This window comes from Mytilus edulis, chromosome 11, assembly GCF_963676685.1.
Source record: "Mytilus edulis chromosome 11, xbMytEdul2.2, whole genome shotgun sequence".
Lineage (NCBI taxonomy): Eukaryota > Metazoa > Mollusca > Bivalvia > Mytilida > Mytilidae > Mytilus > Mytilus edulis.
The window spans coordinates 48,763,781-48,776,733 of NC_092354.1; the positions used below are offsets into that span (position 1 = coordinate 48,763,781).

At 31.9% G+C, this 12,953-nt stretch overlaps 2 protein-coding genes across 7 annotated transcripts in view; one reads left to right on the plus strand and one right to left on the minus strand.

The window, feature by feature from the left end:
• LOC139494722 (tropomodulin-2-like) overlaps window positions 1-9,521 on the minus strand; it is a 31,081-nt gene extending 21,560 nt beyond the window's left edge. The window contains exons 1-2 of the mRNA XM_071282925.1: window positions 9,407-9,521; window positions 909-1,007 (exon numbers count right to left, since the gene is read on the minus strand). The gene's annotated coding sequence lies outside the window, so the exon portion shown is untranslated. The remainder of the gene's footprint in view (window positions 1-908; window positions 1,008-9,406) is intronic.
• A 146-nt stretch (window positions 9,522-9,667) lies between these two features.
• The window catches only part of LOC139494715 (dynein axonemal heavy chain 6-like), a 75,462-nt gene continuing 72,176 nt past the window's right edge, over window positions 9,668-12,953 (plus strand). For all 6 annotated transcript variants that reach the window (XM_071282904.1, XM_071282905.1, XM_071282906.1 and 3 more), the window contains exons 1-4: window positions 9,668-9,782; window positions 11,221-11,520; window positions 11,808-12,017; window positions 12,281-12,389. In XM_071282904.1, the coding sequence (XP_071139005.1) occupies window positions 11,242-11,520; window positions 11,808-12,017; window positions 12,281-12,389 (598 nt within the window). In that variant the 5' untranslated portion in view covers window positions 9,668-9,782; window positions 11,221-11,241. The remainder of the gene's footprint in view (window positions 9,783-11,220; window positions 11,521-11,807; window positions 12,018-12,280; window positions 12,390-12,953) is intronic.

The following is a 12,953-nucleotide window of genomic DNA, read 5'->3' on the forward strand; positions in this document are numbered from 1 at the left end:
ACAGAACTCTTTTAAGTGCCAATCTGCTGGTGCTGAAAATATGACATCCGAAATATAAGCTTTACATTAATTCACATTCAGAATGTATAATAGTGTCTCAATACAGAATGTATAACATTCATTTCCTTTTTCTGTTCACATATTTTTTAAAAGATGTAATTTGCTTGAAATGCTCTAAAAACTAAACAATTAAGGGGAGATAACTCCGTAATTTGCTTTCATTCTAACCAAAATTCATCTTTGATTTAAAAATTTATCTACATAATTGTCAGATTACCAGACCCATAAGAAGACCTATCATTATTGACTAAATCTAAGAGCAGGGTAACTTCAAAATAGGATGATTAGATAAGTTAAAAAAAAATGTCTGCCATGTTTTGGAATTCTTTTAAATTGCCTGATTTTTAAAAAGATCTTAAACCTTCACCTTTGACAGTTATGAATACTGCAGGATAATCTTTGATTTTTTTGTGTGGTTTGTTTGCTGTCTCATTGAGGTATAGTGTGTCATATTTTTGAAAACATTTTGTCCATTGACAATGGTTAAAAAGGGTAAATAAAAAACATTAAACAAGAATGTGTCCATAGTAAATGGATGCCCCACTTGCACTATCAATGAAATAATAATCATTTTTTTAAAGTTCAGTGGACCATAAAATTTGGGTCGAAACTCTTATTTGACATTAAAATTAGAAAGATCATATCATAGAGAAAAGGTGTTCTAAGTGTCAGCTTAATTGGACTTCAACTTCATCAAAAACTTATCTTGAACAAAAACTTTAAACTCAAGCGAGACAGATGGAGGAATGAACTAACAAACAGATGGATAAACGAACACACATACCAGAAAACATAAGTCCCCTAGATCAGGCATAAAAAACATAAGCATTGTTATGTATTTTACTCACATGTTATGATAAGATGTTAATGTGTTCTTTAATTCCACGAAAATGCCCTTCTAACAAATACTGCTGTTTTTCAACAATTTATTGCTCCTTATTCTTTACCTAAAAGAAAAAGAACAGGAATCATAAGATTTTGGTGAATATGATATATTAATAGACAGTAAACTATTGAATACATTTGTATCAATGAAAATTTGAACTTTAGGATACTGTAAATTCAGAAATTATTGCGTGCATTTATTATTGCGATTTTGTCATTTTACACTTGAATGCGATTTTAATTTTTACGATTTTGAGAAAAGTCATGCTTAAGTCAGTTCAAATATTACAAAATGCGAGTTTTAATTATTGCGTTTACAACTCAGTCGCATTATTCGCAATAATAAAAACCTCGCAATAATTTCTGAATTTACAGTATATATACATGTACTCAGTAGCTTTGACATGTCTTATGTAAATTAATAATAATTTCCTGGTTAATTGTGTGGCACTCATCTTAGCTAGCCAAGGGTTACGATCCACTCCCGCTCTCTTCACCCTTGGCGGATTGAGATAAAATTTCAGAGACACAAGGTAAGGATTTTTATTGGTTGCAGTCAAAACTCGCTGCATCCAATCAGAAAGCGCCTATAACATGATCACGTTTAAATATAGTAAGTGTTTGTAAACAATTACCACGTGTTTATTGTGCAACAAGTCCTTACATCCCTAAACATACGACTATTTAGTGACAACTTGAATGTTTTTAATCAACCAATAGAAGTTACTGTGTATGTTTCATGCACAAATGCATGAATGTTGACGTATACTTTCATTTCCGGCTTTACCAAGTGTGTAGAATCTAGACGCTACCGTGTTTATACCTCCAAATTAAAGAGTTCAAGTGCTACCATTGGTCAATAATAATGTATTCGGAATTCGGAATGGGCGTGATTTTTATCTTCCGATAGATGGCGCAACATTGTTATCACAAATGTTGGCTCAATCCGCCAAAGGGTGAAGAGAGCGGGAGTGGATCGTAACCCTTGGCTAGCGAAGATGTGTGGCAGTTTTCCAAAATTTTTAGGGTAAATGTACATGATTTTCAGTGGTTGTAGTTAAATGTTTCTTGTTTCTCGTTTTTATATAGATAAGCCTGTTTTTTTTTCTCAGTTTTAATGGTTTTACACAAGTCATTTTTGGGGCCCTTTATAGTTTGCTGTTTGGTGTGAGCCATTCTCTGTGTTGAAGACCGTACTTTGACCTATAATGGTTTACTTTTTACAAATTAAGACTTGAATGGAGAGTTGTCTCATTAGCACTCATACCACACATTCTTATATCTATGTGAACTTAAGTAAATGAAAATAAATGTAAATATTCTACAATTATACCAGATGTTCATTTCAATATCATGAATATCATCATTCTTCAATCAGCAAAAAAACATTCTCAAGAGCAGAATCATTACTATAGTCATAGTAAATATTCTCGAAGAGTGAAAATATTTGACAATAATCACAATGTTTTACAGACCTATTTGAAAATATTCCAATTGTTAAAGAAGAAGAAAACACAGTTCATTAATTTGAAATCTTAACAGAGTTTTAGGGGTTTAAAGACCTTTCAATACATATTTTTAAAATAAAACTTATTAATAAACCTATAACTAAAATAATTTGTCATCTTGAGGTTAAAGACTTGTCTCGATTCATATTTTTTAATCAAAACTACCAAAAGGTGCAACTAGCTAATATAGTAATATACATCATGATACATAGTCACAAAAGCTTCTGTTAGAATATGTATGTATCAGTGACTCTATTTATGAAATACAATACGAGATAAACACAAGATTTTTTTTTTAAATTACTAGAATGTGCAACTAGCAAATATACACAAATCCACAAAAATTTGATTTTATATATATCAGTGACTCGTATCTGAAATACAATTTGCAAAAATATAAGAAAATTTTACATTCAATATTCATTTAAAACCGCAATGTAAATAATTTACCTGTCCATCTTATAATCCCCTAATGCATATATAACATATACCAGTATACAATATAAGTATATATACCCCAGGTAAAGTAATGAATAAACAGCAGGCGATTATAGCTTTTACCTACAATTGTAAACGTCAACACTAGTTTATTTGTTGACTAAAAGGCCAGGTAAACAAACGAGACATTTAAACTGGTGAAATCTTCACCATCATGTAGTGTGACCACAGATAATGAAGATTATTAAGATTATTGAGATCTGAGATTTAAAAAAAAAACTTAAAACAATAACGTGTTATACAATATAAATTGTACATGTCATTGAGTTTTCAAAGGGGTTATCTTTTCTGTTTTACACTTGTATAGAAAAGTCAATATTTGCCTTGTTCAATAAATAACAGTTAAAAAAAACACAGTTATAAAGTCATGTAAGTTTAAATTGCAAATACAGGTACATAAAGGTATATAATGGATATCTTAAATCATGACAAAAAATTTTAGTACCGGTACCTTCATTGTTTGTTGAATAAATTTTCAATTTCCCAATCTTATATATAGGGGACTCCACCTTTTCTCATATAAACAACAGATTGAATACATGTATTAAAATAACAGGTGCATTGGCATGATAGAGTACTTTCTTAACTTCATTTAGTAATCCAAACAAAAGGGCTTAATGCCATGTATTTATTTAATCTTATTTGTTACAATAGTTGTGTCTACAAACATGACAAATCTGAAATGAAACAACCAGTGATTGATTGATTTTTTTGGTGTTTAACAGTACTTTCAGCTATTTTGATGTCACTCAGCTTGTACTTGTGGAGAAAGTTAGGGTGCTTAAAGAGTGTCACTGACCTATGAAACAATTTTTTTTTCTCCAACCACGAAAAATTGGCACCCACAAAAATATACTATTCTACAGCATTATTCTATAAAGGTTCATGGTATTTTCCCTTCATTTTACAGACTTCAAAATTAAGCTTCTTAATATTTAATCTCATGCATGTAACTTACTTTAAATAACTTACATAAATTTAAGATTTTATTTTATTTCAGTTAGAAATGCATATATAATTGCATGTGGACAAAGTTCACTCTTTAATTGAATTTAAACAATAAGGATACATAACATTTCAGTCATTTGTTTTTTATCTGAACGTTGACATTTTACATGTTATTTTACTCATGGTAAGTTTTTTGCACACATCTTAGTAATATATTTTAAACATTGATTAAATCAATGCAGTTGCGGATCCAGCCATTTAAAAAAGGGGGGGTTCCCAACCCAGAGTAAAGGGGGAGTTCCAACTATATGCTCCCATTCAAATGCATTGATCGGCCAAAAAAAAGGGGGGTTCCAATCCCCCGAACCCCCCTGGAACCGCCACTGCAATGGATCTTTGCAGACATAAAAAGAGGTTGATACTCATAATTATAATAGGAGGAATTTGTCAATTTTTGTATTTTCTAACAGAGGTGTATACTGCAAGAATCCATGTTACTCCTAATTAAGAACAAAATAGTGGGAAGACAACTTATGTAAACAAACTTATTCAAACCATTATCAGTAATTGAAAACAGTCAAAATGATCAGACAATATCAGTGGCGGATCCAGAACTTTTCCTAAGGGGGGGCCCACTGACTGAGCTAAGGGGGCCCCCAGCCCCCCCCCCCCCCCTGGATCCGCCTATGAATATATCATTAATCATATTTCTTTTCCCATATTTGTTGTTAAATTTTAATCCAACTAAACAGTTGAGGCCAATTATAAATTATAATAACATTAACGTTAATTTAAAATTCTAAATTATTTTTTTTATTCACAAGTGCCATCTGATTATTAATAATCAAAATGAATTAATTGACTCTTGTAAAAAAAATCAGCCTCATATCAAAGTTGTATAAAATCAACATATATGTGTTTGTTCTCTTCCATGTGCTTATGCATTCCTGTCTAAGTGTTCTGCACCAGTCAATATTATCTAATCATAATTCAAAACACATCCAAAAATTGTAACTTTCTTATTTTCTTTAACACTGAACATTAACTCTTTGATGAAAACACTGGTCAAATAAATGTAGAGTAACTGTTTTGTTTAGCATGAAAAGTATCACAAAAATAACTAATTTATCCTACCTGAAAAACTGATCTAAGTCTGATAATGGATGCCAATATGACCTCTTACTTGCCAAAAATAATCAGTTGCTATGGTAACAGTTATTATAGAATGTAGCATGTGTGTGATATAAACATGTAATAAACAACATGTTGTTTACCTCTGATTAAGTAATCTTAACCTACATCTAATCATCTCATGTATCTTTAACACTTAATCACATTTTTATGGAGGGAAACATGTTAATGCAAAAAAAAAATGGGAAATATGATTTTAAATTACCAAGGTCATGAAATCTTGAATTTGTCCAAAGATTTCAAATAATAAGCAAGATCTAATTAAATCTTTCCATGATTTTTATCATTTTTAAGCACAATAAAAAAATCATACATTTCAATAAAACTTTCGTTTTCCTCATATATAGATCCTCATACAACAATGTACAACTGTTTTTTGTTTTTTTTTCAAAAACAATAGTTGACTTTAAATTATCAATAATCTATAACAAATGACATTTGATAGCAAAATTATTCAAGAATTTCATATTTTTTTCATGTTCCCTTTTTTATTGGAATTATATAGCAGCTATGGGTTCAATATTGAAATAAGAATGTCTTTAGGAAAATTAAATGAACTTTTTAAATGAACTTTAAAAACAAATACATCATTGATTGACTGATTGTTGGTTGTTCAACATCCAGTGGCAAATATTTCATGCATATTCAGGACAATCACTCATAATTGATATAAACAACAAACATTTAACTTTTGATTGATAAATTAAATTCCTTTGATTGTGTAATTATGTCTGTAGTTAAATAATCAACTTTTTAAATCCAATTATTAGATTATGATTAGTGTGTAGATCAGTCTCTTATAGTTCTTAATAGAATGGTACAAATGTACTTGTATTTACACAGATATAAAATACAAGTACATTTGTACCATTCTATTAAGAACTATAAGAGACTATTATTTCCCTTTCATGAATGTGACCTCCCGAATTAGACTACCGTTATTTACCAGATTTGTTATCACATAAGCAACATGACGGGTGCCACATGTGGAGCAGGATCTGCTTACCCTTCTGGAGCACCTGAGATCACCCCTAGTTTTTTGGTGGGGTTTGTGTTGTTTATTCTTCAGTTTTCTATGTTGTGTCATGTGTGCTGTTGTTTGTTTGTTTGTCTTTCATTTTTAGCCATGGTGTTGTCAGTTTGTTTTAGATTTATGAGTTTGACTGTCCCTTTGGTATCTTTTGTCCCTCTTTTAGAGACAATATCATAATATGAACATTCGGAATCTCTGTCTGATTACTTAGATATAGAAAGATGTGGTATAAGTACCAATGAGACAACTCTCCATTCAAGTCACAATTTATAAAAGTAAACCTTTATAGGTCAAAGTAGGGTCTTCAGCACAGAGCCTAGACTCACACCTAACAGCAAGCTATAAAGGGCCCCAAATGTTACTAGGGTAAAACCATTCAAACTGAAAAGACCAACGTTCGGTCTAATCTATAATATAAAAAAAACTTGTTTACTTTGAAATTTTATATTGACACCAATGAACTGTAAAGTACAAGGTTATAAAGAATTTGAACTGTTCAAGGGAGACAACAAAGCCAATCTGCTACAGTTTGCTTTATCTATTAGACAAGGAAAAACCAGCTACACATGTGTCATTGTGATTTCAAATTATCTACTTAAAACTGACTGAACTAATCATGATTTGTGAGGTATTGAGTAGTAAAATTTAAAAATTTATCATCATTAACCACCATTTGAATGCATTTAGATAATTTGCAGTCTGCACGGTTAGCCACTAGTCCGATGCCCCAGACTAGTAAAATTTCATTCGGACTAGTAAATTTTTGCAAAACTTTTTTTGGACCAATAAGAAAAATGTCAGAATATAGGTCTTCGGACTAGTCATGCTAGTAGTTGAAAAAGTTTTTGGTGCAGACTGAATTTGGTTCGAGTTTACAATGGTACGAGTTAACAATGGTATGAGTTTGTTTTGTGGTACAAGTTGAATCCAGGTCTGTTCACTCAGAATTACCGTTGCTCCAATTCTATAATGGTTTTAGGTTGAATGAGATTTTAACCATGCTTCAGTTAGTCATGTTCATGATGTTAGTGTATTGCTTTAAAAAACATTTTTTTTGTTTGTTTTTGTTTTAAAATAAAGTCAACATAAACAGGTTTTCTTTAACATGTTTAATAATGTCAGAATCATTTTAAAGACAAAATGAGTAATAAATATTGTCATGATGATCAAAGACTAAGTCATTTGCTATCAAGACTCGTAAAAGCTGTAAAATAATTGTCTTTCACTTTTTTTATTTAAAACCTTCCTTGTTTTTTCTCCTTCGAATTCCGAGCCATTTTTTTGTATTTTACTTAACACCAACATATAACAGTTTAGTTTAATATCTTTTTTTTGTCAAAATATTTTTCAACACTTTAATTTTTTTTTGCCCACTATCATTAACGTATTGTTTGTTTAAATTATTCCATCTTTCTAACAAAAACATATTAAGTTTGCTGCATTATTGTTCAGAATTCTGCATATCTATTTTTCATCTAAATTGTAAGTAAAAAAACATTATAAACACTTATGCAATTATAACAAATATTTCATTTTTCAAAAGATACTGTCAATTTACAGATCATGATATAATTTTTTTTTTACTTCTGGGAATAAGAGACCAATCTCCACTAGTTTTATTTCAAAAAACCAAAATGGTGTTGGTCCTTTGCAAATCCCTCAGACCGCCACCATGATCACTTTTCAAGAACTCTTGGGAACAGTATATCTAAAGGGAAATGAATCATATAGGTTTTTCAGTATAAAATACATAAAATATTGAACTTCCAGAAACTGCGCGAGATTGATTAATTTTGGAAACCTCTGAGGTGAAACTTACATAAATGAAGAGATAAATGAAAAATGAACAGATTGATGCCCGATTTATATAATTCCAAGGCCGCCAGTCAGCACCAGAAGCGATGAAGCAGCGCATCTATGTTGGGTGGGCAAATATAAACTTTTTGATATGGGACGAGCTCTGACGTCCCATGGCCCCAGCTTGTCTGGACGTCAGAGTAATCTCGGACTTTATATTGGTTTATGAAATTTGCAGTTACTAAGTCTGCCATAGGCGTGTTTTTTTTATTAACCCCATCAAATTATATACCCGTCTGTGATGAAATTAATGCAATTAATGAGGGTGGTAATGCCCTTTACAGTCAGGCGTCAAGCGGTCATGTTGGGCTACCAATAGCTTCAAATTGGTTAAAATTTTACCAGGATTCGTATAAATATCCTTAATGTGTTTTGTCAGATGTCTGAAATAATTATCGTTACAGTTAATTATGGTAAAAAAATGGAGTGATTTGTCAAATTCAACTGATTGTTTTATTGTCTAAAAGAAAGTATATATTTTCATGCACTAAAAATGACTGTCTGTCATTTGACAAGAATTTTTACCATTATATGGGGACGTAGTCCCCAATTACGTTAGAAAAATCATGAAAAAAAAAAAATCGGGAAAATTTCCCAAATTTTTCTTTCTACTAATCAACTCAAAATCGTTAACTTTTTTTCAGATCTAGTTCCTGTTCCGGTTTTCCCTGCATTTGCGCAGAAATCTGTCTTGATTGCATGAGACTTTGAAAAGAAAATTATATGTATCAGTCTAGTAAAATATAAGATTGGAACTCAATACACCTTATCGCTATTTGTCCGCCATTGCTGGAAATCACACAGGTTCCCGTAAAATTTTGACGTCATAAAACAAAATGTCTGACGCCACAATGGAAAAGTGATTGTTGTTGACGTCAAAAGTTCAAGCGGACGGGTCAGCCGGGAATAGCGATAAGGTGTATACAATTTCATTTTTAATAATTGTTTGATTTGAAAAAAACGTTACCTGATGGAAGCGTTTCTTTTGTTTACATTGAATATGACGTCATAATTTAAACAACGTCACAGCTTAATCCCTAACCAAAGAACCGAAATCGGGAACATTACGGTATTTCCGTTTCCTTTATTAACATGTTTGAGGTAAGAAAATAATGCATACAGACTTCGTCCCCATTCACAGGTTATGCCTGCATCATATTACATCGTGAATACATCATTGAAAATAGTTTTCCAAATTTTCTCTGAATAATATGGTTGGCTATTTATATTGAGAGTAATCAGAAATACTGTAAACAAATATACTTTTGGGCCTTATTGTATTTGTTTTCACAATGTCGGACACCAAGAATCTTTGAATGAGTCACTTTTATCACACTTCATGCACTTGAAAGTTCTAATTAGCTTAGTTCATGTGATGAAAAACGCGACGGTCATACATAGAGAACCATAAATATGGAATAAATACCTAATCAAATCTATAACTGTGAGGAGTAGCCGTCAAAAGTTAATTAACCGGTGCTTCCTGTTTTTGTAAAACCTCCGACAACGACCTTCACCTTCAATATGTCAACATAAATCTCGTAGTCACACAGAACTGAGATTTATTTAAACGAAAATAAAAACTAATATTTGTAAAAGCTTGAATTTTATAAAAATAATTTATGATCATTTGATTGCTTTTAAGTAATTTTAAATGGTTGAAAAAAATCAAAGGGGTAAAATACGCGGTTGCTTGGCGATCAAAAAGCAACATGGCGGCTTAGGTCACCGTTGGAAGTTGATTTTGTAACAGAATTCTTTAATTTAGCTTCGATATCAATATTATTTATTGCAGTAAAGAAGTAAGTTGATTAATAAAACAATTGACAATTTGAAAAAATATAAAAAGTCATACATTCAAGTTGTAATTCATTGAGATAAACTGTAAAAAGTTATGACACAGAAAGACATTTCATGGTTTGTTGTTGAGCCTGGAACTATTCCATCTGGATTTATGCCAGTGTGAACATCAATCACGATAAATTATGTAAATTGTAGGGTTGTATTTTACAATGTATTTAAAGGCTTGGTAAATCACAGACTAAAACAATATTGTGAATTTAACCCCCTTGCTCAAGTTGCTGCTGGAGCCTGCGAAGCCCCCTAGGGACAATACACCTTATCGCTAATCCCAGCTGACCCAGCCGCTTGAACTTTTGACACATACAACAATCACTTTTTCATTGTGGCGTCATATATTTTGTTTTATGACGTCAAAATTTTACGGGAACCTGTGTGATATCCAGTAATGGCAGACAATACACCTTATCGCTATTTGTCCGCCATTACTGGATATCACACAGGTTCTCGTAAAATTTTGACGTCATAAAACAAAATATCTGACCCCACAATGGAAAAGTGATTGTTGTATGCGTCAAAAGGTCAGCTGGCCGAGTAGGCTAATAGCGATAAGGTGTATTAGCTATAAGGTGTATGCACCTTATCTCTGTTCCTGGCTGACCTGAGAATCTGTACCGCTTGAACCATTGTTGTCGTACAACAATCAATTTCAATTGTGTTGTCAGATATCTTGTATGATGACGTCAAAATTTAACAAGAACTTGTGTGATGTCTTGTATAAATGGAAGACAAATAGTGATTAGGTGTATACTGACCTCATGTTTAAATCACCCTTTCGCTTTTTGGAAATCTGTCCCAGTTGACCCGAGAGTTTGTCTTGCTTGAACTATTGACCTCATACAACATCACTTTTCCATTGTGGCTACAGATATTTTGTATACACTTATTGCTATTTGGAGATCTGTCCTGCTTAAACTTTTGATGTCATACAACAATCACTTTTCCATTGTGGCGTCAGATATTTTCTATTAAGACATCAATATTTTACGGGAACTTTTGTGATGTCCAGCATTGTTTGTCCAGTAATGACGTACAAATAGCAATAACGTGTATTTAAACTTTCAGAATTTTTCAGGAACCTTTGTTATGTCTAAATGAACCGTCTTAAACACTTCAAGCAAAGCATTTTTATTACTTTAACTTGTGTTTAAAAAGACAGGCATGCACTGCAAAGTAATTCTTAAAACATTGATGGTTATAATAAAAATTCTGTAACTAAAATAGAAAAAAAATAAAAGATTTTGACAGGACTTTTTTGCATGAAAAAATATGTGTCATTGGGCTGCAAACAATAGTCAATCAATCTGTCTATAAAACTGTTTCACAAGTAGTTTTCCCTTTGTTTTGTCTTACTAATATGTTTTGAATTATTATTTTCAGGGTAATAAAGAAAAAGCTAAAATGTCCTACGGTGGACGGCACCCCATTACTGCTACAAATCGTAGCATGAATGGTGCCCTAGGAAATTCAATGTTGAATGGCAGTCTTGAAAATGGTAATGTTACTCAGAGTAATCCAACAGGATTAAGAGCTATTGACCCAGAAGCACTCAAACAAAGGCTATACAGTTATGCCCCACACCAAGCTCCTATCAATACCAAAGCTCTGAGATTTAACAGAGTTACTAGTACACAGATCAGAAAAGGAAATGTTCCAGCACAACCAAGACTTGAACCAGTGGTAAGCGAACATTTGTAATCAGTTACACTTACTTACTTCCTTACTGCCCATGTTCGCCATTAGTAATCAGTCACAGTATTGATAAATTATAAAAATTAATAATATATTATACTTTCTATAAAGAAATTTATGCATATGATGAAAAGAATAATAGAATTAATAGAATTTGATAGAAAAAAATAGTTTGATCGCTTCATGCAAAAAAAATTATATGTATGACTTAAGATTAATTTCCTGTCTTAATTTATTTATATTAGCCTAGTTTAAGCCTAATTTATTTATATTAGCCTAGTTTAAGAAATTACCAAGAGAAAAATAGTCCTGAATACATACAAAGAAAGAACAAAGAAGCCCTAACTGCTGCAGGGAAATTTAACGATGACAGTGATGAACCTGAGACCAAGAAACTAAAGAGACATGGATCAGTAGAGCCATTGGAAAGATCACTGACTGAATCTCCTCTGCCAGAACTTCCTGATACACTTCAACAAAAACAGGTATGCATATGACATGTAAATGTACTTCAACAAAACAGATGTATGTGTCTGATACACCAACAAAATCTAATATGTTTCAATGCAACCAAAAACAAATGATTGTCTTTTGACACATTTCAACAAAATTTGGTATGTGTCTGTTACAGTCTAAAAACTATTATTTTTGTCTGATACACATACAATACAAACATGTACCAAAGACAGGTATGTGCCAGAACTCTTTAACGAGAACATAAATCAAATTCTTTTTTGTCTGTTTACAGGAAGAGATGTTTCGAGTGCCTACCCCTCCCAAGGAACCAAAGTCTGCATCACCCAGATCAAGAGTCCATGCTGCTGGACCTAAGTTACCTGCTTCCACAAAACCTAAAAGTAAGCTAATAATTTTATTGTTGAACAGCAACAAAAAATAGAATTAAAAAGTTAATTGATTGAGTTTTGTTTATTCAGTTCTGTAATGTTAGAATTTTTCAATAAATAAAAGCCACCTGTAAATTGCTTGTTGAGAATGGGGATTCAAGGCCAAAAATAAATAATTGTTTGTTTCCCCAAACTCGACCCTATCAAGTCAGGTGTGGGTAGGTAGGTAGGTAAATTATTTTATTTTTTTGGTAAATTTGTTTTTTTTGGTTCTTGAAAATAGGAAATTACAAACCATCATTTTAGGGCAGTACTTTAAATTCTAGGGTATATTAAGCTATCAGTTTCCTCATGTCAGATTTATTAAATAAAACTCTATGTATAATTTGAAATAGTTTATTAAATTCGGTTTCTTTTGGGTGATAATTTTCCAATAATGACACAGTCTCTGTTGCCCCCACAGCTGCACAGAATGCACATATATCGGGCTGTGCCACGGTAGTCATAATACGGAAATTCCACATGTGTATCACAGTCTATCTGAAGGTATATATTATATATATTGGGAATTTCCAA